Source organism: Ambystoma mexicanum, chromosome 9 (assembly GCF_040938575.1).
Source record: "Ambystoma mexicanum isolate Mex_15411 chromosome 9, UKY_AmexF1_1, whole genome shotgun sequence".
NCBI lineage: Eukaryota > Metazoa > Chordata > Amphibia > Caudata > Ambystomatidae > Ambystoma > Ambystoma mexicanum.
In genome coordinates, this window is record NC_090931.1 from 1,538,240,721 (window position 1) to 1,538,265,931 (window position 25,211).

Here is a 25,211-nt window from a genome sequence, read left to right on the forward strand (position 1 = left end):
GACCCCCCATCCAGGTGATCCTCCCGCACTGGTCCACCCCCAGGAACTGGATCCAAAGGTGATGGCCCATTTCTTGGCCGCCTGGATGACAGATCCCCGGGGACTAGCGGGTGAGACACCTTCAGGTGTCTCACACTACCCAGCTGATCTCTTCTAGTTAGGGAGTTTCCTATTTCCCTGAGTCCCTTCCACCCTGCAGGCGCTCAAGAGTTCCCACCCCCATTTTTGGGAGGCACGCCTGTCTTCTTGTTTCCCCAGTGAGGGAGACTCCAGCTTCCCTCTGTTCCCCACAGGCGGCTGGGGGTCAAGGGATCCCCCTCGCTGGGCACTACAGTGGTCCACAGCCCCTTCGGTCCAGCACAGGATTCCGGCTTCCTGCACATCCAGGCAAGGCTTGACAACACCTCCTGGTTTCTATCTTCTATTTCTACTCTAGATGGACTAATTGGAAACTAATAACCGCTAGACTGTTCATTGTGGTTTTCAAGTGTGATCCTCATGCTTCTGTGCATCTCCCTCGTCACAGTACTAATCTTCGGACTCCCTTGTGATCCATTAAGCCATTAGGGGTCTTCCTCGTCACAGTACTGGAAAAGGGATCTTCACTTTGGTGACTCCTATTCTTCCTCGTCCCAGTACTTTCCAGGGAAATGGCAGGGTGACCACAACTCATGAGCCTATTTGGGAAGGGGATGTTCTTCGGTTTGTGGGAAGGGTGTCTAGTGTCAGGTGATGAGCGGGGAGAGCACAATCTCTCCTGATGGTCATCCCTAATCCAACAGGGGGGCCTCCCATCGATGAGATCCTCCCGCTGAGTACTACCCCTAGGGAGACGATCATGTAGCAGCCTCACCTCCCTGGCCACATTGGAAGGGGCTCCCACTAGGAAAAAAGGGCAGACATCTGAAGATTCATCACAAAGGAGTGCATTGAATAGTGACATAGTAGGAGGTAGTGGTGGTAGAAGGTAGCAGAAAGCGCTCAGTTATGCATCTGTACTGTTATATACCTCTGTAAAAGGGCTCTGTTGCTTCTCAAAGCGAGGTCCATGCTCATTAAATACCATAATAAGAACAATAATAATCGTAGTAGTTGGGAGTAGTGGTAGCTGTGGGAGGAACACAGTGGCAGGTGGTAGCAGAGGGCAGTAGTCAGTGTTAGAGGGTGATAGCGATAGCAGTTAGCAAGAGTAGTTGTGATAATAATATAGTCTGAATAGAAGGTGGAGCAGTAGTAAGGAGGAGGGAAGGAAATAGTAGTGGAGGCGGTAGTTGGGGCAGGAGTAGTTGGAAGTAGAAGAGTAAGGAGAGTGATAAAATCTGGGTGGAGGTGACAAAGGTGGAGTGTGAACGTGGAGGCACAGGAGTACGGTGGGAGGAGAACCAATTAGGACCCAAGGTAGAGAAGGGTAAGGTGAGAAAGTGTGTGAACGACAAGTCGTGAGATCAGCGTGGAAGAAGGCGCCTTAGGGAAACCACCAATAGACCAAGTTAGACAAAAGACAAATATGCATCCCTGATCCAATAGTGACTAACATCCCCATTAAGGACGCCTGGGCTAAGGAGAGGGGGAAACTGAGGGAAGAAATGGGAGAGGAACATCCCTAGTGCCAACTTCCCAAAGAGATCTCTTCTAAGAATCTACAGCCATTCCGTCTGTCTTAAGAATAAACACCCTTGAAAGGTTACTGGGGCATTAGAGTGGTTATTCGTGGTGGCCACCCATTACGCTTCTCTCAGAAAATAATGTATATGACTATTCTAGAATTTGATAATGTGTCTTGATCCGTAAGACATGTGTAACATTCTTAGGAATTCAGTATGTACTGGAACTGATAATTAGAAATGAATACAGTAAAGCATTTTAAAGGGCCGGTTTACAATACTAGGAGAATTAAATAACCATTTTGTCTTCTAATTTTTTTTCCTTCTGGGAAAAGATCACGCTCAGATTAAAACCAATGATTTGTTTGTTCTTGGAGCACAAATGCAATATTGTTTTTTTGCCACTGATTTGTTAGTAGTGCTACTGAACCTTTGCATTTGGTACAGTAAAAATAACAAAATATAGAAAATAACAAACACAGTTGTAGATCACTGCAAGCTCCTCCCCTGACCCCTTGGAAGGTCTCTGAGAACCCCAGCGCCCCACTGCTGCTGAGCTTATCTGCATCCCTCTCAACTCCCCCATACAGATAATATACCCTCAGTGTGGTGGCAACATTCCTGTAGGACACATGTGATGACATGTCACCAAATACCCGGTTGATCCCTCCTTTGGAATGTCTCTCTTCCTGCTGCTCACATTTGACTTTTTAACTAATAAAAATCACAGCAAACCCTAAACGCTTAAGATATCTGTTGCTGTCGGCTACAGCTATGGTAACTCTAGCAGACACTCATCTGACAACATGACTCGGCCAAACGGAGAGAGACCAAGAGCAAGAGAGAAGAGAGACAGCCCTAGGTCGGCATATGATGCATTGAGTGCAGCTAGTTGTAGTTTTATTCTTTCTGTCAACCCAGGCTACTTTCAACTGGCCTTTTGTTTTCAATGTTTGCTTTTGCTGCTTTTCAATGGAGAAATAATGGGAGCTAAAGGTGGGAAAGAAAGACCAAATGAAGGAGAGAGTGATGGGGAAAGGCAGAGAGAGGAATCATTAGGAGAAGAGTATTAGGGGGCTACTATATTGCCTGTTTTATTTGTCAACATAAGATCACACTTGCAGATATTCAATAACTATGACAATTGCTTGTTCTAACATCTAGAGGTAAGTGCGACACTGATAGGATCAGATGTTGCCTGGCTCTAAATTCAGAAGTATATTTATATTCTGAAGGTGTAAATCATGGATATTTGCTTTATATCACAGGTGACGTGATGACCAATCCCGAAGAGTTGATAATAGTAAAGATAGAGGAAGAGTTGCACCTGATCCACCCTCCGGACTCAGAAGGAAGAGAGAGAAAGGAGGTCTGTCTCAGCTCTGGTCGATGCAAAGGTACAGTATGTGTACTACTCGAACTCACAATACATCACAAGTCCCCACCAGCCTCCTCGATTCAATTCCTAAAGCAGAACTACATAGAGTAAGCATTGCAAACAACGTGAGGATGGTACACACCTCAGAATTATGTCAGGAAAGTGTTTATCATATTTACTTAATATGTTGTGCTGTTTCACTTTATGGACAAATTTACTACAAGGCTTGGTTGCAACCTCATGTTTCAAGCAATAACTCCTTTTTTTGTTGCAACATTTTTACTGCGTGATCTCAAAAAGGACTATGTGACAGGGGAGTAACGTGGCCTTGTCAAAAGGGGAAGGAAACCGCTCTCTGCCAGGGGTGGAAAGCCTAACAGGGAGGAATCAAGAGCCAGTCCTACCTTAGATGAATCAGTGATGATTTCTCCCAGGAACCTGGCCCAGTTGCAGTCGTCAGGCAATTAAGCCTAACAGCCCACACCTGAGAGATCCTGGGAGGTATACAAGGACTCCTCAGGTGCAGGCAATTGGAAGGAGCTGGAACTTTGACTGGAATGTGAGCTATAGTATAGTTGCTATGGTTGCTGTGCAGCAAACGTGTTGAAGTCCGAGGCGAGGCGCAGTTATCAAGCCATCGGTCTCAGGAATGAAAGGGGCTCCATAAACATGTGGCCAGACTGAAGACACCTTCAGAGAGGTAGGGTGCAGGTCCCTAAGAAGCCAGAAGCCGTAGAAATTGTGGCAGAAGTCATGGAGTCGTGGATGCAGTGCGATCCACAGATCAAGTGTTAAAGAATCTGGTGAGTGATGCCTGGCGTTCTAATACTTTGCGCGACCATTGCCAGCAACAGTATTCAGTTCCCTATTCACTCGCGTGTGATGTCTAGAGCGGGTCCTGCAAGGGGACCTCGTAATGGGGCGGTAAGATGTTAACGGCGCCAGCACCTTTACCGGCGCCGTTAACCCCTTACCGCCCCTCTCATAATGAGACCCTTTATCTTGTGAAAACTATATCAAAGAGTGGTCGCGTGTGCCTAATTATGATTCCTAAAGAAAGACTGAACCCTGTTCTTTACTTTAAGGCAGCATACCTTTTCATATATAAGCAGTTAAAGTGCATCTACTTTTGTAGAAGACAACAAGCATTTCCCAAGCAAGAGCCTTCCCATATTAAAAGTGAAACCTGCCTTTGTCAGAGTTAAAAAGCAATCTGTTACTGTGAAGTTAATAGTTTAATTGGCCTAAAATACACTTGTGCATGCATTACCTGAAGCTAAGAGTGGCGCCATGGCTTCTGAGTAATTGCTTGGGCTGAGAAAGTTGGGGAAGGGGAACTGGCTGCTTCTAAAGACTATTTTGAAGTTAACACAACCTGAATTGCCAGAGTTTGAGGATGCCAGAGAGAAGCGAGTCTTAAAGGCAAACCCAGGTTGTTATTGTGGCAGACCGACAAGAGAGGCAAAGAGGCTGCTCCTTTTGAAGAGAGATATTCAGAGGAAGAGGGCCTTCCCTTCTTCAAGGTGCTGAAGTACTTTAGAGTATATCTTGTTGTAGACTGTCTAGAGGTACAAATCACTGAAGCTGTGGTAGTATATCTGGTTGTCAGTGGCTGCAACATTGTAGTAGCCTAAACAAAGTGGAGTCCTGTGAGACAAAGGTGACTGATCTCATTGTGAATCAAGTAGAAGTGAAGTTATTGGTGTGGAGGCAGCAGCACCGTGAAGTCATCCTGACAAAGATACCATTGTGAATTCTTTCTTTTCTAAATCTTTACATTTTCAAGAAACAAGTAGTAAACAGTAGAATACAGTCAATGCAATGTTCTACAATATTGCATAAATCATATTTACAAAATAAATGAATAGAGCATATTCGGAACTACAATTTAACAAAATCAATACATAATGAATATAATCCCACCCCAACAAACAAACAATACAAAACACACACAAAGAAACACACAAAGAAACACACAACACTCAAAACCAGTCATGCACAATCATATTGCCAAGCGCATTAGAGCCACCATATAATTCATTGAAGGATGCCCAGATGTCATCATAGCACTCTCTTTTTCTAAACATCAGCTTTTCATACGTGGACAGTACACCCAACTCACTCAGCCAAGTTTGTATTTGTGGCTTTTTCCTTGGATCCCTACTTTTAGTATTTGTTTTTGTGCAACCACAAACGTTCGGACAACCCACATTCTCAGATGATAGTTCACTCCCTTACAACATCTACTCAGCCTCAGTAATGGGCATCTCAAAATCTCATTCACAACATATTCAATCTGATCAAGGACTTCTCTCCAGAACAATGTAACCCTTGAACATCCCCATAGCATGTGAAGGAGGGTCCCTCCTCCATCCCCAAAACCCCAGCAATAATGATCATTCTAGAGCCCTAGTAATTGCTGTCTCTCCAGAGTCAATACAATCTAAATAAACATGTTTGTCTAATCAACCTGACCTTAAGATCCAATTTCATCTGGGTAGCTTCTTTAGACATATTTTCCCACTCACACTGTGACTATTCAGAGTTCAACTTAACTGACCATTTTGACCTTAAACGTCCCTAACCATCAGCAACCTCCGACCGAACAGGTATGTGTATAAGAACATTTGACATCATCCTGGGTGGGCAGTCATAGATGTGAAACAGCCCTGGTCCATCAGCCAAAGGAATAGTAGACATATCCATCCTTTGACACAAGAAGGACGTCAATTCATTAAACCTCAGTCTGTCCCTACTCTCTAATCCATATTACATCTGTAATCTCTCAAAATTAACAATCTGATCTGCTTCAAAAACATCACCTATACCCACTATACCCTTCAACACCCCACTCTTCCAATACGACATCTTGTTATTTAACTGAAGAGACGGGTTATTGCACAATAACACCACCTTATGTAACCAGATAATCTGCTCCTTCTCATTCAACCACGGAAGCAGCGCAACACTGGGCATTCTAATAGTCCATAACCATCCAGCAACCATGTCGATCGGCGACTACGACTCGAAGCACCGCTGGACGGACCAAGTGGACGAAGAGGGCAAGGATGGAGAGTCCATGGCTCTACCGTTGCTGGCGCCCACTGAGTTGGTGAGCTCCCCTGGTGTGTATGTTAACTAGGTGTTGGAGCGTGGCAGGTAGCTTTGGTGTCTAGAGGAAAGGGACACGTAGTATAGGGCTCTAGTCAAGTGTCTTTGGGCCTTAAGATGCATGTGGTGTCAGCAGGGAGTCACTTGTATAGTGGAAATCCCTTGGTGTAGGGTTAGGGGTCGGCAGGGAGTTCTATTTGTTGGAAGTGGGAATATACGCAGTAGCATGGAGATCTGGGACATATGTCTTTGGTAGTGATATGGGGACACTGGATTTGGAGATGACAGAGCTACAGCATTATTCATGGGGCAAGAGGGAGTGACCTCTCACCTTAGGGAGCATGAAGGTCATGTTGTTATCAAACAATTTGGGGCATATGGTCACAGGTGACCATTAGCGGGGACCTGCAGCGGATGAACCGGAAACCTGAGAGCTTCTAGGGAGCATCGCAGGGCATATGTTCCTGGAGCCGGTGACTTGGGGTTAGGGCCTGTTAGTGATGGCAAGAAGCACAAAACCTGCAAGGGTGAGGTGGTGACTGTTATTTGGCATTTATATAGCGCTCTGTATATCATTGGTATGACCTCAAAGCGCTTGTGGGTTGAACGCCCTCTCGGACCGTAGTCCAGGTCAGTCGAGAGAAAAGGGAATCCTAGGGTGCTTGGGTGCACTCAATATGTGAGCAGCTGATGTGATTGCTTTATGGTAGCTGGGTTTATGTGCGGTAGCCGGCATGGGGTTGTGAGCGGTAGCCGGCCTGAGCAGCTGGATAGGATTGTGAATGCTGACCATTGCCACATCTGAATAGAGTAGCGCTTGTTGACCAATGCCACGTCTGGACTGCATCGGGAATGCTATCGAGGCCAGATTGGATGGAATTGCGAACACCTGCTTGCCTCATGTAAAGACATGTTTCAAAGGTGAGCAGGGGCCAAATTTAGACATCGTTGTGAATATTGGTAGGCATCATATATCGAAGCGATTGCGACTATCAACCCGCTCCGGATCTAGATAGAAATGCAGAGATGTTCACACGCCACACCTAGAAAGAACGTGAAATTTAGCACATCACTTCTAGACAGCGATGCCAATTAGCAATCCACTAACAATCTCACCCCTCTACATACACCTCTTAAACTGTAACTAACCACAACCCTATAGCACAACAACCCACACAAACCTCACTACACCGCAACAACAAAACAAACCACACATAGGCTTGCACAACAGAGCACGACGGCTACCGACCGGAAAACACCCCAAGTCCAGCGAACTGTGTTAACCGGGCTGAGGCTGCCAACGGCACATCACTGCTCTCTTGCACTTTTCCCGCTTAATCCCCCTAACTCACCCTGCCCTCTCTCTTCAGAGCTGCCAGAGCGCCAGGGGACCACTCCGGTGGTGATAGTGCATGGTACAAATATCTTTCAACATTAACATTAAAATAGTAGGCACAAAATTAACAGATCTTGGCATCTTCCACATAGAATAAACACTTGCAAGTCGGAAGGGAGTTATTGCCCAAGTCTCCATAGTCACCCAAATTGGTTATCCACACGAGTCTGTTCAAAATCTAATGCAGCCTTCTTAAGGGCAAAACCACTGAAATACTCTGCAAGATCTGGATATCCAAAACCCCCACATTCAACACCATGAGCTAAAACATACTGAAGAATGTGTTTAGTGTTCTTATCCAACCCATTAAAAATCGTTTGAAAACTCTATCTATCTTATTCTGCAACTGTTTCGAGAAAGGTAAGGGCAATGATTGAATAACGTATAACACTTTTGGTAATAATGTCACCTTTAACACACTAATCTTTCCCCATATATCCAAGAAATATTCTTCCACTTAACATCTTTCCTTCTGACTGAAATCACTCTTTCCACATAAACTTCAAAAATCTTTTTCAGATCTCTTACCAAAATAATTCCCAAGTTAGTAACTCTCTCATCTGACCACCTACAATTCCATCCTTCAAAATCAGTCATAGAACTGTTGTTTGTTAACAGGAACATTTCACATTTCAACCAATTAATCTTATGGCATCTCAACTTCATTAAAAATATTCCTCAGAAGTGGACTTGACACCTGAGGTTGGTAAAGCGCAACCACTAAATCATCTGCATATGCCAACACCCTAATTTCGACAGGTCCCATCTTCAATCCTTTAATAACCACATCCTGATGAATAAGCGTTATCAGTGGTTCAAAGGCAATATTGAAAAGAAAGTGACAAAGGGCAACTCTGTCTCGTGCCTCTATATAAACAAAATGCCTCAGAAATATTGCCATTGGCCCAGATCTTGGCTCCGTTATGTAGGCAATCACCATACTCGCAAAATGATCACCAAAACCCATCTTCTTCAAAATAAATCTCTCAAAAAGCCAATTGCGCTTTTCAATTTGTCATACTTATTTCAAATCGCGTTGATAAGGGGCCTAATATTATCATACCCATATCGTTGAATAATAAATCCAGATTGAGAAAAGTGGATCAATTCTCCAATACAGCAACTCAACCTATTCTCATAGATTTTCATCAGAATTTTCATATTAGCATTCAGCAATGAAATTGTGTGATTATTCTCACACTTAGTATGGTCTTTGCCTGGCTTGGGGATTAGTGTAGTTAAGCTTCCTTCACACTCACGCATAATTCACTCCTTCCCAGCAAATAATTATAGAATTTATACAATATCGGAGAAAGCTTTTCTGAAAAATCTCGATAAAATTCCACAGGCAAGGGCAGGTGATTTGTGCACCTGTAGCTGAGTAATAGCGGCAGTAATTTCAGTCTCTAAAACCCTCCTCCGCCAGCTTTAAACAATTAGCCTCTGATAATACTGGTAGTTCAACCTTCGTGAAGAATGAGTCCAACTCATAATGTGTAGGAAATATTGTTTCAGAGTAAAGAAACTCATTATACAATTTGAAGCAACTTCAGATCTCTTAATTAGTCAAAACTGACACGCCATCAGCATCCACAATATTTCTAACAACCGATAAATTCGAGTAACTCCTGAGCTTCCTAGCCAACCCCTATTTCACAATTCTGCCAAAATGTGTGCCGTCTCCGTTTGTTGATCAATTTTACAATTTAACAACTACTTCAGTCTACCCAACTCAAGCATATCATTATCTTCCTTTGCAATTGCATAACGCCTCTGAAGTATAGCCAGCGAAGTTTCCAACTGTTTAATCTCTGCCACACTTTATTTCCTGGTGTGATCAGTCTGACTGATCAGCTCTGTGGGAAACCTCAGGGTATCCTCACTCCTACTCCCCCTGGATCCTCTTTTCAGGTGGCCAGGGAAAGGCCATTGCTTTTGGATCCCGACCTTGGCGGTAGAGAAGCGAGGGAGGATCACCTGGAGGGTCCATGGGGGTTAGGAATTAGATGCGGCATTCCGCATTTCCCTTTCAGGGGAAACCCTCGATCCCAGAGGCAGGTATGGGATATTACCCAGAGATATTAACATTCTAGAAGCACCAGAAAGAGGGTGAAGAAGAAAAGGGTCAAGGTGAGACATGGTATCCCCTTTCCCTATCGAAGAACAACCTAACCCTCCCCCAGCCTTTATGGGCTATTGTCAAACATCTCCCCTCATTCTCCTATATATGTGCTTTCACAGTACCGAGACGAAGAAGAGGCAACTAGGAGTAGTTAACACCAGTATCTCCTTATAACACTCTAGTTCTGGGACGAAGAAGATGCCTGCAGGGTTCTGTGAAGGTCCAGCATGTCCCTATAGCTATGGTCAGACAATTATAATTAGAAGCTCATACCTGCAACCTGTCAAGGGGTTGCAGTTGTATAAGAGGAGACCAAGAGAACAGCAAAGAGACCAACAGGAAGGCCAGTGTGGAGCAGGCAGCAGTGCTGGGCCCTGCAGCAACGCCAGGACGTTGGCAGATGATCGTGGACGCTGTGCAGCCCAGGAGAAGTTGAGCTGTAGGAATTCCTCGGGCTAGGGAGCCTCCTTGGTTCAGGAAACGCAGCTGAAGCTGTGGGCAAGGAAAAAGAAAGCGACCCGCCGACAGGTTCCACATAAGCAGACCAGAGCTGCCGGCAATCCCAGAGAGGCATCAGAAGTGCGAGCGGGGCTCGCAATCCAAGGCGAGCTGGCAGGCGGAGCAGGAGTCCAGCGCAGCCAGCTACCGGACAGGACCGCCAGAGACTGGTAAGTGGAAGAGATCCTCACTTTAGACCGGGACACTCCAAGGGGGCTGGATGTAACCCGAATGAATGCTGAGTAAGCCGAAAAGCTTGCACAGAGTGCAAATGAACCAACCCAAAGTTACAGGTGGTATGGGCAAGTGGCAAATGAAATAATGATAAAAAAAAGCATACATATTGAATCCCGACAAGAATGAAAACTTTGAGAGCAAATCTAGGAGTTAATGAAAGTGTATGGCAAAACTCCCTTTTCAAAGCAACAGATGAAATACGAACGCAAGGGTGAAAGAGCATGATAGAAAGGTGGGGAATGAGATAAGACCACCGTAAAGTAAACAGTGCAACACAGCCCAAGACTAGCATAGGATTTGTGACATAGTGTGTTTGCCAAGAGGCGAATGAGGAGAAGCAAGGAGAGTGTGAAACTGCATATAAAGCCAAGAGGCAGATAAGAAGAAGCTAAGTGAATGTGAATCTATACGCAGGGCAGATACAGAAGAACCTGTGCTGGTAGAAGAGCCTAAGGTTCCTTGTTGCGTGACTTGTGATGGGGGGACCGTGTGGTCTGACAACTGTGCCTAGACCAGGGAACCTTCAATTGTGAAAACCAAAGACATGGTGAAACAAATCAAGAGAGTAATGTGAATGGACTGTTAATGTAGTCCACAGGGAGTGTCCAGTTGACCTGGAGTTGTTAATAATTGAAAGACTGAGACCAGTATAAGTTGCTACGTTGATGTTTTGGTGAAGGAAACCCCGAGACTTGATGAACTGCCATGTTGTCTTTAGGACGGAGCCTCAGGGCTCCTTTCTTTTGAACTGTATCGCCTTAATCTTGGGGAAGAGAACTGTGAGATACCTGAAGGTGTCTCACTCACTAGTCCTCGGGATCTGTCATCCAGTTGGCCAGGACACGGCCATCACTATTGGATCCAGTTCCTGGGGGTGGACCAGTGCAAGAGGATCACCTCGATCAGGGGTCTTCTGGGAGTGGAAGTGGGACACCGAAGGGTGAGACAGGTTATCCCCTTCCTTATGACACCTTTTCCACCTTATGCCCAGTAGGATACTTAGAAACTCAACCCCCCGCACCCTCTTCTACAACACAAACCCTTTCTCCCACTGTGAGCGACAACAGACTAATACCAGAGCCGTTTACCTGACATGTCCCAACACAAGGGTCAGGCAGAGCCAGGCAATTGCCGACAACTACACACACCTGGCTGCCCTTTCCCTTCCCCATAGGGATAAAAGGCTGAGCATGAGAGCCCACGCCGAGCAAGGCCGAATGCATGAGGAAGCAGCTATTCCAGGACGGCAGTTCAAATGGAGGAGAATGGCAGCGATACCTGAAAGGAAGTCAAGGAGGGAGTTGCCCTTGCCCTTTTCAACACAGACCTGCAAAGTCTCAGACAAAGGAAACATAAGACCGGGAATCGCAGCTGGCGAATGGTGTGACGGATGTCAGCAGTGCATGGATCCCAGCCGCACTGATAGCCAGGGCGGGGAGACACCGTTGCCATTGCGGTACTGTCCTTGACTCCAGTGGCAAAAGAAACGCCAACCAGTTCAGCACAGCCGGTGAGTCGGAAGAACCTGATAGTGGGTCAGACTGTGTTAGGCTCAAGGTTGCAGTGGCAACAGTAAGAAGATTAATAGACACAGGTCTTTTTGTGAACTAACTTGGTACCAGAGATAGTGGTCCAGTGCCACATGGGCGCTCATTCGAAAAAATCTCCAGCTGGTACCCCTCTTCTGATCAAAGCGAATGTGGAATTACAAAAGTATTGAAACTACAAGTACCAAAAGGCCATAGGGAAGGCTGGCGTGAGGTTTCAAGGTTGTGATACAAAAGTCAAGCCAAACCCCTTGTACAATTGAAAGTCCTTGAAATGTTGCAGAGGTTTTGTCGATTGTGAAATTGTGAACCCGACTGAGAGAATTGTGAAATAGGCGTTTGTGCCCGGCTGAGGGGAACGCTGTTCGAACTGCTATTTTGTGAAGCCCGCACTTGCCATAGGCTAACAGAGTGACCCAGCGAGACTTGACCACCCTTCGAAAGTCTCTGTTTCAAATTGGCAAGTGCTTGGGAAGGTCTGAGCCCGGATGAGTGGGACCTAACTAAAACTAGATGGTTGTTTAAAATGACATTGAAACTTTTGAATATTAAAAATGAAGAGTTTGCGATTGAAAGGCGGTAGTGATCGCGACTGAAGGATGTCAAGAGAAAAGCTAAAGGAAGTGAAACCCACATTGTGAAGAAGCCAAGTGAACTACATTGCAACGACACGTATGAACCCAACTGAGGGATGACCACAGTGAGTGATTAGTCTGAGCCTGACAGAGGGAGGCTGACTACTGAGAAAAGGATCGGAGCCCGGCTGAGGGGGATCCAAGGGTGAAGGGTAATCACCCCATGTGAAGATTAACAGAAGGAACTTTTTTTTTATTGTTTTTGGCTTATCAGGCCCTCTGAAGCAAGAGTCTTCGCATGAGAAGAGACTTGGGCACAGAATACCCTGATATGGAGAAAAGGAGCTGTAAGTTTGTGGTAGAGAAGCCCAGGAGTGAGCTGTGCTCAACGGTCCAGCCTTGCCCCGTGCTAAAAAACATGGGGAAGGGAGACCCCGGCTATAACATGCTAAATTAACATTTTGTGAACACTTCTATCTTTTCGTGTGAACATTATCCCACACTATACTGTAGCATAGCGGTAAGGATTGGCAATATGTTTTTTAGTATAGGCCCTTTTTTTTACTAGACTACTAGAGCTGTATTATTATTATTTGATGGTCGACGCTTGCTCCAATCTTAGATTCGGGTCTAGATTAGGCGTTTATCTCACACATTATACAGTTTAGTAAACACCCTTGAACTGTGATCCCTTGTGTCTGTCTTACTTTGATACCAAACCTTCTTTATAGAACCCCAAGGTTTTTGTGGTACTGTATTGCCTTGAACTTGGGGAAGGGAACCTCAAATATTTGTGGACTATCTTGAACTTGGGAAGGGGAGCTGAAGAGGAACCTAGGAGCTGGAAGAAGCTGAGAACTTTGTGTTAATCACCATTTCTTTTATTATTGACCTCGCTACACATTGTTTAGCTTTAGTTGTGAGGGCAAAGATAGGGTTTGGACACAGACAGACTTTTAAGTTGAACTTTCTGACTCAGACGTTCCTTAGTTTCGTTCAGGTACGGAAATCCCACTTTATCATAGAGCAAGTTAGGCACTCAACCATCATGACACTTGATTTAATAAACCATCTTATTTTAAACTTTACATCTGTTGTCTGTGTCTTGCTTCATGATGCCTTAACAGTTCCCCTCTCATTGCAGCCTTAAAGCAATCTCAGACAATACTTATATCTGCGGAATCCAGATGCCCAATGAAGAACGTATCAATGTAATTTCCTAACCCCTACGGTTTCATCTTTCAAAATACATGTATTCAATCTCCACCTCCTGTAACCTTGACTAATCTTCCATACAGTAAACTTCAATCTAACACTTGCATGGTCTGAAATGTTCCTTTCCTGGCTATCCACACGTGTGGCCCCATCCAGCAACGCATCAGTCATAAACAAATAGTCCAACCTTGTGTAGGAATCATGTACTGGTGATTGAAAAGTAAATTCCCTGCCATCTGGAAACATACCGCTCCAGACATCTACCCTATCAAAGCTATTGATTGTACTCCTCAAACCATCCGGTACATTCTGTCCTGGGTATCTACAAAATGCGAACAGATCCAATCTGTCATTGAGGTCGCCCCCCAGAATCATGCGGTCGCCACCCATGTTCTGCAGATGCATTGAAAAAATCCCCCAAAAAGCAGCACCATGTGCACACAGCCCGTAAAATCAAACCTCCAGGATAATATCACCCAATTTAAATCTTCTCTCCATATCTTTATTAATATTCTGAACCACAACATTTAACTCCTTTCGGAATAAAATACAAACTCCCCTTGATCTGGTAGTATAGCAACGCAATAGCACTTGGGTGTATCTCGAATTTAGCAACATATTCTGATCACATTCTAATATATGGGCCTCTTGCAAGACAGCAACATCCACCCTCGTTCTCTATAACTTGTTGAAGATTTTGTTTTTCTTTGAAGCACAATTAATTCCCCTCACATTCCAAGTTAAGTGAAGTTACCCATAAACTAAACCAACCAACAATTGTTAACACATGTCATAAAAACCAAACCCATGTGTGAAACTTGGTATGGGCAGAAATGTTTGAGGGCAAAAAGACTGAATCCAAAAAGACTGAATACGGTATACCGAATTTGACCGCATATATATGTGGGGGGGGGGCAGAGGGGGAAGTTAATAGGGTAAGGAGGAGCTGCGAGGGGTCAAAAGGAGAGAAAGAAAATAAAATCACATTTTTGGGATTTGTACCAGGTGCCTCAGACACCGAAACGAGAAATGTTTTTTGTTTGTTTCTTATGTGTGACAATGACCCACAGAATGACCAATTGCCTGACACCTCAAAACTAGGTGAAGCCACTCAAGTTAACTATATATCTGTATTTATTTATTTTAATTTTATTGGGCATTTGAAGGCGCTTATACAGCAAGAATTGTGTTTCAAAGCGCCAAGTCAAAAGGGAAGGGAACAAGTGAACAATACCAGACAAAGGAATACAAAATGACAATGAAAAGCAAATGACAACAGCGGTATTACTAGGCCTCGTGACATTCAGAGTGTGCAAGTGCTGAGACAGAGAGGGGACCGGGGATGGGGGTAAGTGCTGGCGGGTCCAGCAGATGGGAAAATGCCAGAGACCCAGTTGCAAGGTAACAGGTAAGTGACAGGTAAGTGCAACAGGTTAGTGCAAGGCGGTGACCACCCAGCAACTGAGGGCTTTAGCACGGGAGGGAAAGAGGGAAGGAGGAGAAAAGGAAAGTCTTCAGATGCTTGCGGAACTTGAGGTAATCTGGCTCAAGACGTAGAGAAAGAGGGAGGCTGTTACAGAGAAGGGAGCCAGCTGAGGAAAGAGACTGGCTGTCCGTTCTCTGCTAAGAGAAGCACTTGACAAGCAGGGAGTTGGAGACAGAGGATCGGAGGGATCTGGAAGGTGAGTATTTGGTGAGAGTGAGTTGCATTAGTGTGGTCCCTGACCCCAGACAAACTTATGGGGGAGACAGGGGGATTAAAATTCGATCCTTGCAGCAACCGGGAGCCAGTGGAGAGATTTTAGGACTGGAGAGATATGGTCCCTGGACTCGCAGCCCTGTTCTGGATCAGTTGGAGGGGGCAGCGAGAAGAGGAAGGTAGATTAAGGAAGAGGCATTTGCAGTAGCCCAGCCTGGAGAATACCAGAGTTCTGAAGACCTTGAGATTCTGGGGAAAGGTGAGAAAAGAGAGAATGCCTCTGAGGATGTGAAGTTGGAAATGGGCCTTCTTGGCAAGGTCCAAGATGTGAGGAATGAAAGAGAGAGTGGAGTCGAAGATGACACCAAGGTTTCTGGCTTCAGAGAAAGGAGAGGGGGGAGAGCCCATAGAGGATGGCCAGAGTGAATGGAGGAAAGAGGGTGCAGGAGTCCCCATAGGAAGGATCTCAGTCTTGCTTGCATTGAGACAGAGATCATTAGAGGTGAACCAAGACTGGATGGCGGGCAGGCAATCAGGAATGACAGAGGAAGTAGGAAGAGAGGCAGCAGGGAGTTTGAAAAAGAGTTGGGTGTCATCTGCATACCACTGGAAGTGTGGGGAGAAGATGGAGATCAGGTGAGCGATAGAGGCGATATAGATGTTAAAGAGCTAAGGCGAGAGGATAGAGCCCTGCGTAACGCCACAAGTGGAGTTAGAGGTGGGGGGAGGAGAGGGAACCCAGGATCACCTGGTAGGGATGGTCCGTGAGGAAGAGCAACCAGTCCAGTGCCCGGCCAGAGATACCAAGGGAATCATGGAGCCTCTTTATGAGGATGGAGTGGTTGATTGTGTTAAAGGTAGAGGAGAGATTGAATAGAATGTGAACAGTGGGCGAGTAAGAATCAAGAGTTGCGAGCAATTCTTCACAGGTGTTTATGAGAGCAGTTTTCATGCCTCTGAATGCTCAGAATCCAGATTGATGGTCGTGCAAGCGACCAACGAGCTCAGTATGCTGGGTTAGTTGGGGAAGACCAACTTCTCCAGGAGTTTCCCAAGGAAGAGAGTCGTAGAGATGGGGCGGTAGTTAGTTGGGCACAAGAGGTTGTCAGAAGGCTTTTTCAGGAGGGGCCGCACAAGGGAGTGCTTGAGAGAAGAGTGGAAATACCCAGGAAGAGAGAGAAGTCAGGATGTCTGGAGTTTTACCAGTGAAGTGGGTGGCCAGTGCCGCGCAGAGTGGATTGACTAGTTCCCAACAGATGTTGAAGAGTTCAGCCATGTTAGAAGCTTCAGAAACAAGGGCCTGAATGTGAGCCCTCTTCTTGGAGTGACTGGAGAGACCATTTTGCCTTTGGAGTAGACGACAGGCTAGTTTATCAGAGGATTAGCTCGAGGTCTGCCACTCCTGTTCCGTAGCTTTGCACATGCGTTTCAGGGCTGCTAGAGCAGAATCATACCAATTATTGCAGTTGGTGAAAAGTTTCAGGTGGATCCTCATGACAGGGGCAGGAATGTCAAAAGTGTTAGTGATAGCGAGATGGAGATTGCTGAGAGCAGTTAGTGGGTGAGTCAGCAAGGGGGAGGGAGACAAATGAAGGTGGATATGAATGCAGCAACTGAAACTCAATTCATCAGATGGATTTCTGCAAATGAGGCGGGCAGAACTGGAGGAGGTTCGGTCAGAGGGCAGAGGGATCCCAGTTGGGAGGAGAGGAGGGAGTGGTCAGCCCAGCAAAGTGGGGTGGAGAGAGGGGTAGAGAGCAGAAGATCAGCATGGATGAAGGCATTGAGTGTATCCAGCCGAGTGGGTAGGACCAGAGCGGAGAATAGTGAGGGAGAGAGATGTGCAGAGGTCACAGAAAATGGTTGAGGACGTGTCGAGGTGGATGTTGAAGTCACCCAGGAGGAGGAGTTTAGAGGTAGAAGTCAGGAGAGCGTAGGAGAAATTGGCCCATTCTGATAGGAAAGGGGAGATAGGGTCAGAGGGCCTGTAGATAGTGCCAATGGTCAGAGATATGCAAAGCTTGCAGACAAGGCTTTCAAAGGAGGAGTTGTGCTGGGTGGGTATGAGGGAAGAAGGGACCCACTCAGGAAAGATCAAGGCTACTCCACTGCCAGGATGGTTGGGACGAGGGTTAGAGATGATCTTGTAGCCGTCAGAGAAGAGGGAGTCAAAAGCATTGACTGAGCTGGCATTGCACCATGTCTCGGTGAGAGCGAGGACGTCGAGATCAAAGTCTTCAAGGAGGATGCAGATGTCGGAAGAATGTGTGATAACTGAGCGAGTATTAAACGTGGCTAAGTGAAGCCAGTCACCACCATTTGAAGGTTTTCCGAGGTGGGGTACAGGGGGTGGTACGCCAATCGGAGAAGGGGAAGGTGGTGTAGGGGAGAGAGAGGACGGAGGGATAGCAGGAGTTGGAAGGAAGCTGGTGAGAGCCTGTTAGGAGCTGATCAAAGAGACAGAGATTGGGTTGACGACCCTGAGCCATGATAGTGTCATTGCGATAGATGTTAATGATGCACCTGGACGATGAGACGGTTCTATGTCATTTTCTCGATTTTGTAGGTTGCCTAACCAAAACAACAATTTGGCCTACAAAAATAGAAATAAAGGACTTTTCTTTACCCATCACTCCTAACCCCCACCCTCTCTTACCCCTTTTAATTAAAAAAGGGGGGTTTCACCCCAAACCCCCCCTCCCTCAGCCCCCACCACCTCCCTCCCCTCCCAAGACTCCCCCACCATTACACACACAAAAACACACAGACACGTACACCCAACACACACAGAAAACCTCATGCATGCATGCACTTACCTGTTTTTCCGGTCCTGACGTGCCTGTTAGCCCCTGCACGCACTCTTGTGTGTTGCATGGGTGACTGTCAGATTTAGAAAGACTGCTCTGTGCGGTCACAGAGCCTTCTTTATATTCGTTTTTATTGTTCCATTTATTTTTTAAATGGTCTTTTGATGTAATACTGATGAGAAGCCAGCCAAGAGTACTTCCCATCTAGTGCCACCATTAATGGGTGTGGAAGAGAAGGGGGAGAGAGTGGAGATCAGGTGAGGAGTCCATAGGTGTGGAGAGGGGACAGGTAAGAAGATATCAGTGATAATCTGTCTGGAAGTAGCGCTGACATAGGTGTCTGCGATAGGTAAGCCATGATTAGAAGATAGGGGATCTTTTAAAAACATTTTTCTTCCAGACTTCGTGAGAGAGGGAGGATCAGTGATAGAATAGCAGTTAGAGTAGATGGGAGAGATGGACAATGCCATTAGGATTCAAGAGAAAGGAGTAAAGGCATATAAGAGAGGACTTCACAGGCACGACACGACTCAACAGGTGGCCTAGCAGCCGAGTGAGGTAGTTAGATGACCAACAAGAAGTCTTATGCTGAAGCGGCAATTCAGGAGGAATGGAGGACCATCAGGAGAGGCAGTGGCAAGCAGATCCAAAGGGTGCCTTCGACAAGAGTCAGGGTAGAAATACAGCAGAAGAGAATGAGTGGCGATCAGGATCAGCAGATAACAAAGACTGAGAGGGTCATTGTTACGAGCAGGCAGCAGCGGTCCCCATTTTGCAGAAGAGTTCCAAGCAAACAGGAGGGCTTGCGAGGTGTAGATCAGGTGGCAAGGCCCACAGTACGATAGAGAGTGGCAACATTGGGAGCCTCTGTGTTGAGCAAGGGTGTTAGGCCTCAGCACGCAGTGAGGTGAGGTGCTAGGCCCCGGATTGTGATGGACACTCTACTGTAGTGGAGGAAGCGATGGGAGGCCGCAACATGCGCCAAGCTCACTGCCAGGGACAAGCGTCGAGGAGAGAAGGGACGCTAGGCCGCAACTTGCGGCGAAGTGAAAGAATGTCACTCCAGGGCCACTACAATAAGATAGCAGGCTGCAACTTGCGCAGAACTGACCTAGATCACCAAACTCCACACTGCCAAGCACTATTATGAAAAAGCAAGGCATCAACGGTTGTTCTGCAGCAGGCTGACTCACCACTCCAGGACAACTCCAGCAATCCCTAGAGTTGCAGGCCATGAAAAAGATCCTAGGGCAACCAAAGCAGTCCTGCGCACCCCGAATCAGCCGATGTGGGATCAGGAGTTTCAGAATAAAAACATGCAATGCACTGCTTTGGCTGGGCCCAGCTACCCAAAGAGGCCTCTTCCTCTGGAGACATGGAGTCAGCCCCTTCAAAGGGTTCAACCGCACAGGCCATCCAAATCCTCCCCCAGGAGCAACACCCAAAAGGAACCAGTGATAACTCTACCTGAGTCTCCGTAGGGGGTGTCAGAGCTTTCACCTTGCATACTACATGATCCCATAACACTGGGTCGATGCACCCAGCTCCCAATGTAGGCCACCGTAGGCCAACTCTGTACATTTGGCTGGCTACTCCGCTAGCATCCAGTTCACTGTACCAGAGTACCAGTCAAGTCAACCACTTTGCATGAGGACTGCATGCGCAGGTCCCTCCTGTGCTTATTCACCCGGCAACTCTGCTGGACGCTCTGACTCGACTATATTGCGTGGGCCTGCTGGCAAAATTCCTCCTCCAGCCTTAGTGCTCCCTCCGGGCCCTCCAGCAGATATCTCAGTGTTAGGAGCGGCCCTGGTGTCATCTCCTCCCATGTGCTGATGCCGGGAGAGTAAACCGACTCCAACGACACTTTCCTCCCCCTCGGGGCTGCCATGAAGCGGCCCCTTTATCGAACAAGGCAGGGAGGTCGGTCTCTGTGTAGCCAGCAGTGCCCTCTAAGACTATCTGTTGCTTGTTGCACATCAGATCCCCTTTTTATTGTTGTTAGATACAAGTGGTTATATGTGGATCAGTTGACTGTTCGTGCCTGCTGTGCATTGTGCGGCTGTGCTGGGATTTGGATTCTTTGACCTCTGAGGGCTGCGGGGCATAGAAGAAAGGACCCTGATGCATGTGCTGAACGTCATGCTTCTGCGATTGCCTAAACCTCTGGGAAGACAAGGATAAATGGAGGATGAAGCGCCTCGCAATAATATGCTGGATCTATGAAGCAAGGGCTTGGACGAACGGAGTAATTATGGGCCATTTGATGCAGCCGCTAACATGCATGCGAAGGTTTGAGGATTTCAGACCATTTTTGAGAGGTGGCATTTAAAAAGAAGCATATCATTATTGGCCTCTTCCCCACCCTATAGTATATACTGGACGCTTTGCTGCCTAATACACGAGCAGTGAGGCTACATGAAGGAACGGTGGCGTAAATGTATTGATTGTAATAACTGTTTGTCTTCATAGCGCCAGGCAGAGAAGGAGATTGCATCTCTAAAAATGTCATCTCCAGGTGGATAGTCAGATGTATCCAACTGTGCTATTCCCTTTCAAATAAAACACTGCCTTTTTATGCCCAGGGCCCACTCCACAAGAGGTACTGGAGCCACTCTGGCTTTCATTGCAAATATGCCCTTAGACAGTATTTGCAAAGCAGCTACATGGAGCTCAGTGCACACTTTCACTCGGCACTACTGCATTGACACTCATTCAAGACAGATACACAAGTGGGACAAGCGGTTCTAAGACATTTATTCGCTCATGACCCTTCTCACATCCCATCTCCTTCTTCTTCCACTGCTCGCTAATCTATGCACAGCATGTGATCTAAGCAGATTCCACAAGCCTCAGGAGGGATACATTACTCACTGTAATCGTATTTGTGATGCTTGTATCTGCTTAGATTCACATGTGCCCACCCTTCCTCCCCTCTGAGAGAAGGTGCATGAATGCCTGTGGTCTTATCTATCTTATCTGCTTGTATACTCTGTACTCACGCTACTCCTCATGCTACCTCATGTCAGAAAAAATACAATCTGAGGGTCCTACACGTGTGAGGGATCATGGGTACAGGGGACGTCACACTAGGGATAGTATTACTGGCACGCCCTGATCGACGTCCCTTTTCGAGTTTTAAAAAACAAACTGTAATACTCTGCAGTTTCCACTAGATGTCGGCCTATGCACAGCATGTGAATCTAAGCAGATACAAGCATCAGAAATACGATTAGGGTGAGTAATGTATCCCATGTATATATATATTGTGCTATACAGTAGAAACACATACAGTGGTATGGACAGTGCAAATCTGGTATTTTACCCCTCCTGACTGAAGGTTCCTTAGCAGGTGTAGCCTCCATTAACTTAGACAAAAAGGCCACTGCTCTTACATGGTCATTTGACCATCCAAACAACGTGTACGATTGCAGGATAAATCATGTCATATTTCAATTTCTTTTCTCTTGCTTTTTTCTTTGCCAAGGCGATCAGCTTCCTCTTCTCCACCACATCTTGGCTAAGATCTACAAAGACCATAATTTTATGGCCACCGCAGACAGGTCACTTAACTCTCTTGCATGCCTCAGAACCAACTCCAGGTCACTTAACTCTCTTGCACGCCTGAGAACCAATTCCAGGTCCCTTAACTCTCTTGCACGCCTGAGAACCAACTCCAGGTCCCTTAACTCTCTTGCACGCCTCAGAACCAACTCCAGGTCACTTAACTCCCTTGCACGCCTCAGAACCAACACCAGGTCACTTAACTCCCTTGCACGCCTCAGAACCAACACCAGGTTACTTAACTCTCTACCATGCCTCAGAACCAACTCCAGGTCACTTAACTCTCTTGCATGCCTCAGAACCAATTCCAGGTCCCTTAACTCTCTTGCACGCCTGAGAACCAACTCCAGGTCCCTTAACTCTCTTGCATGCCTGAGAACCAACTCCAGGTCACTTAACTCTCTTGCACGCCTGAGAACCAACTCCAGGTCCCTTAACTCTCTTGCACGCCTGAGAACCAACTCCAGGTCCCTTAACTCTCTTGCACGCCTCAGAACCAACTCCAGGTCACTTAACTCCCTTGCACGCCTCAGAACCAACACCAGGTTACTTAACTCTCTACCATGCCTCAGAACCAACTCCAGGTCACTTAACTCTCTACCACGCCTCAGAACCAACTCCAGGTCACTTAACTCTCTTGCTCGCCTCAGAACCAACTCCTGGTCACTTAACTATCTTGCACGCCTCAGAACCAACTCCAGGTCACTTAACTCTCTTGCACGCCTCAGAACCAACTCCAGGTCCCTTAACTCTCTTGCACGCCTCAGAACCAACTCCAGGTTACTTAACTCTCTTGCACACCTGAGAACCAACTCCAGGTCACTTAACTCTCTTGCACACCTGAGAACCAACTCCAGGTCACTTAACTCACTTGCACGCCTGAGAACCAACTCCAGGTCCCTTAACTCTCTTGCACACCTCAGAACCAACACCAGGTTACTTAACTCTCTACCACGCCTCAGAACCAACTCCAGGTCACTTAACTCTCTTGCTCGCCTCAGAACCAACTCCAGGTCACTTAACTCTCTTGCACGCCTCAGAACCAACTCCAGGTCACTTAACTCTCTACACGCCTCAGAACCAACTCCAGGTCACTTAACTCTCTTGAACGCCTCAGAACCAACTCCTTTATGGGAAACTTCAAGAATTTCACACTGAAGTGCTGTGGACGCTGTTCGAATGAAGGGTTAGGACCCAAAGACATGTGAGCCCTCTCAAGAGCCACAAAGTGCCTGGGTCCAAATCCAATATCTTCTGAATACATGCTGTAGGATTTCCATGCTCCACTTTTTCAGGAAGCCAGCTACATAGATGTTGTTCTTTCTGGATCGATATTCCTGTTCAGAAATCTTTTGACTGAACCTTTCATTTGGCAGCATCATTTCTCTGGCAGCATCCTCCATTTTCACAATCCTCATGTCCAAATCATTTTTCCTTGTCTCTAACCCATCACTTGCTCGTGGCCATCTCCAGGCATCTTTCCTCTGAGATGTACAGTTTAGCTTTAATTTCAGCAATGTCAGTTGCCATCTTAGTCAGCATATCCAAGATCTTTGCATCTCTTTCCTCCTTATTAAGGACTTCCCCCTCTTTATCACCAGCTTTAGATCGCCTAGCAGGTTGTGAAAGCTCAGGACTTTCAGTTTCAGCCATGGTGCTCTATAGACTTTCAGTTGAGTCAAGCATGCCATCTGAATCCTAAAACTGTAATTAATGGAATACTTACTGTTAACCAAGACCTGTGCATCACTGACAGTTGTGGGTATTCATTTCTTTTGAACTGTGGCAAGTCTTCCTGAAGAGGTGACACATCATCGTGGTTGGGATTACCGTTGGTGAATGGGAAGTGGATATTTCACCAGGGAGAAGAGATTTGCTATCATTGGAACTTTGGTTAACAAACCTTACTTTGAAACATCAAGAACGGAATTACTCAGAGGTGGCCCAAGGGCAAAGATGGATACATGTTTGAGATGAATAAGACAAAAACAATTTGTGCAACTTTATTGGACTCCGACAACTATGTTTAAACTTAAATTGATTGACAAGGAGGCGTGTTGAGGCTGTGGTAATAGCATAAGAACATTGTTACACTTACTTTGGAGTTGTTCACGTGTGCATACTTCTTGGAAGGAGGTTTTAGATGTAATAGACATGGTTTTAAACATTACTCTCACTAGGTCAGCTCTGCATATGATGTTATTGACACGTAGCGGGAGATGCTCAATTGCAAAAGAATATGGTGGATGGATTGATAAGGCTTCGGTGGTTGCTGTGAAGTGAATTCTGACAGTTTGGAAAACTAGGAAAAAGCCTATTACAGAAGCCTGGATAGTGGAGATGCAGATATTATCAAAATATGAGAAAGTATTACTATTAAAAAAAGATTGTGAAGACTTAGAGCTCTCATTATGGAGTCCTTCAATAATTGTTATGAGTGATGTATTTTTTTGTGTGTCTTGTTGTAATGGATTTGTCCTTTTGGTATTGTGTGTGGCAATTGATTACATTTCCAATAGATATAACATGTAACTACCACTAATATGATAGGAATATGTTTGCTTAAGGTTGTTATGATGATTTTATGGTAGTTTCTATTACTTAATATACTAATTTATATTTTAATAGTTTTCTTCTTCTTGAAGTTATGTGATGTTATTGATATTCTTTTGTATTGGACGCATACATTTAAAAAATAAATATTATAAAAAAATACAAATGTTCTTTGGTTGAACATTAGCAAAGTTGACCTTTTATCCTGGGGAAGGGAATGCACTCAGGACATCAGAAGGTTATCCAGATGGGAACGTTGTTTCTTGAATACTGGGGACAAGAATGCACTCAGGACATCAGAAGTGTATCCAGATGGGAATGTTGTTTCTTGAATCCTGGGGACAAGAATGCACTCAGGACATCAGAAGGTTATCCAGATGGGAATGTTGTTTCTTGAATCCTGGGGATGAAAATGCACTGAGAACATCAGAAGCTTATCCAAATTTGAATGTTTCTTGAATCCTGGGGACAGGAATGCACCTAGGGCATCAGAAGGTTATACAGATGGGAATGTTGTTTCTTGAACCCTGGTGAAGGGAATGCACTCAGGACATCAGACGTTTATCCAAATGGGAATGTTGCTTCTTGAATCCTAGGGACGGGAATGCACTCGGGACATCAGAAGTTTATCCAGATGGGAATGTTGTTTCTTGAATCCTGGGGAATGGAATGCACTCAGGACATCAGAAGGTTATCCAGATGGGAATGTTGTTTCTTGAATCCTGGGGAAGGGAATGCACTCAGGTCATCAGAAGTTTATCCAAATGGGAATGTTGTTTCTTGAAACCTGGGGAAGGGAATGCACTCAGGACATCAGAAGTTTATCCAAATGGGAATGTTGTTTCTTGAACCTGGGCAAGGGAATGCACTCAGGACATCAGAAGTTTATCCAGATGGGAATGTTG

At 45.8% G+C, this 25,211-nt stretch overlaps 1 protein-coding gene across 4 annotated transcripts in view; it reads left to right on the forward strand.

The window, feature by feature from the left end:
• The window catches only part of LOC138489471 (zinc finger protein ZFP2-like), a 456,038-nt gene that overhangs the window by 386,143 nt on the left and 44,684 nt on the right, over positions 1-25,211 (forward strand). For all 4 annotated transcript variants that reach the window (XM_069617207.1, XM_069617206.1, XM_069617204.1 and 1 more), the window contains one exon: positions 2,873-3,001. In XM_069617207.1, the coding sequence (XP_069473308.1) occupies positions 2,873-3,001 (129 nt within the window). The remainder of the gene's footprint in view (positions 1-2,872; positions 3,002-25,211) is intronic.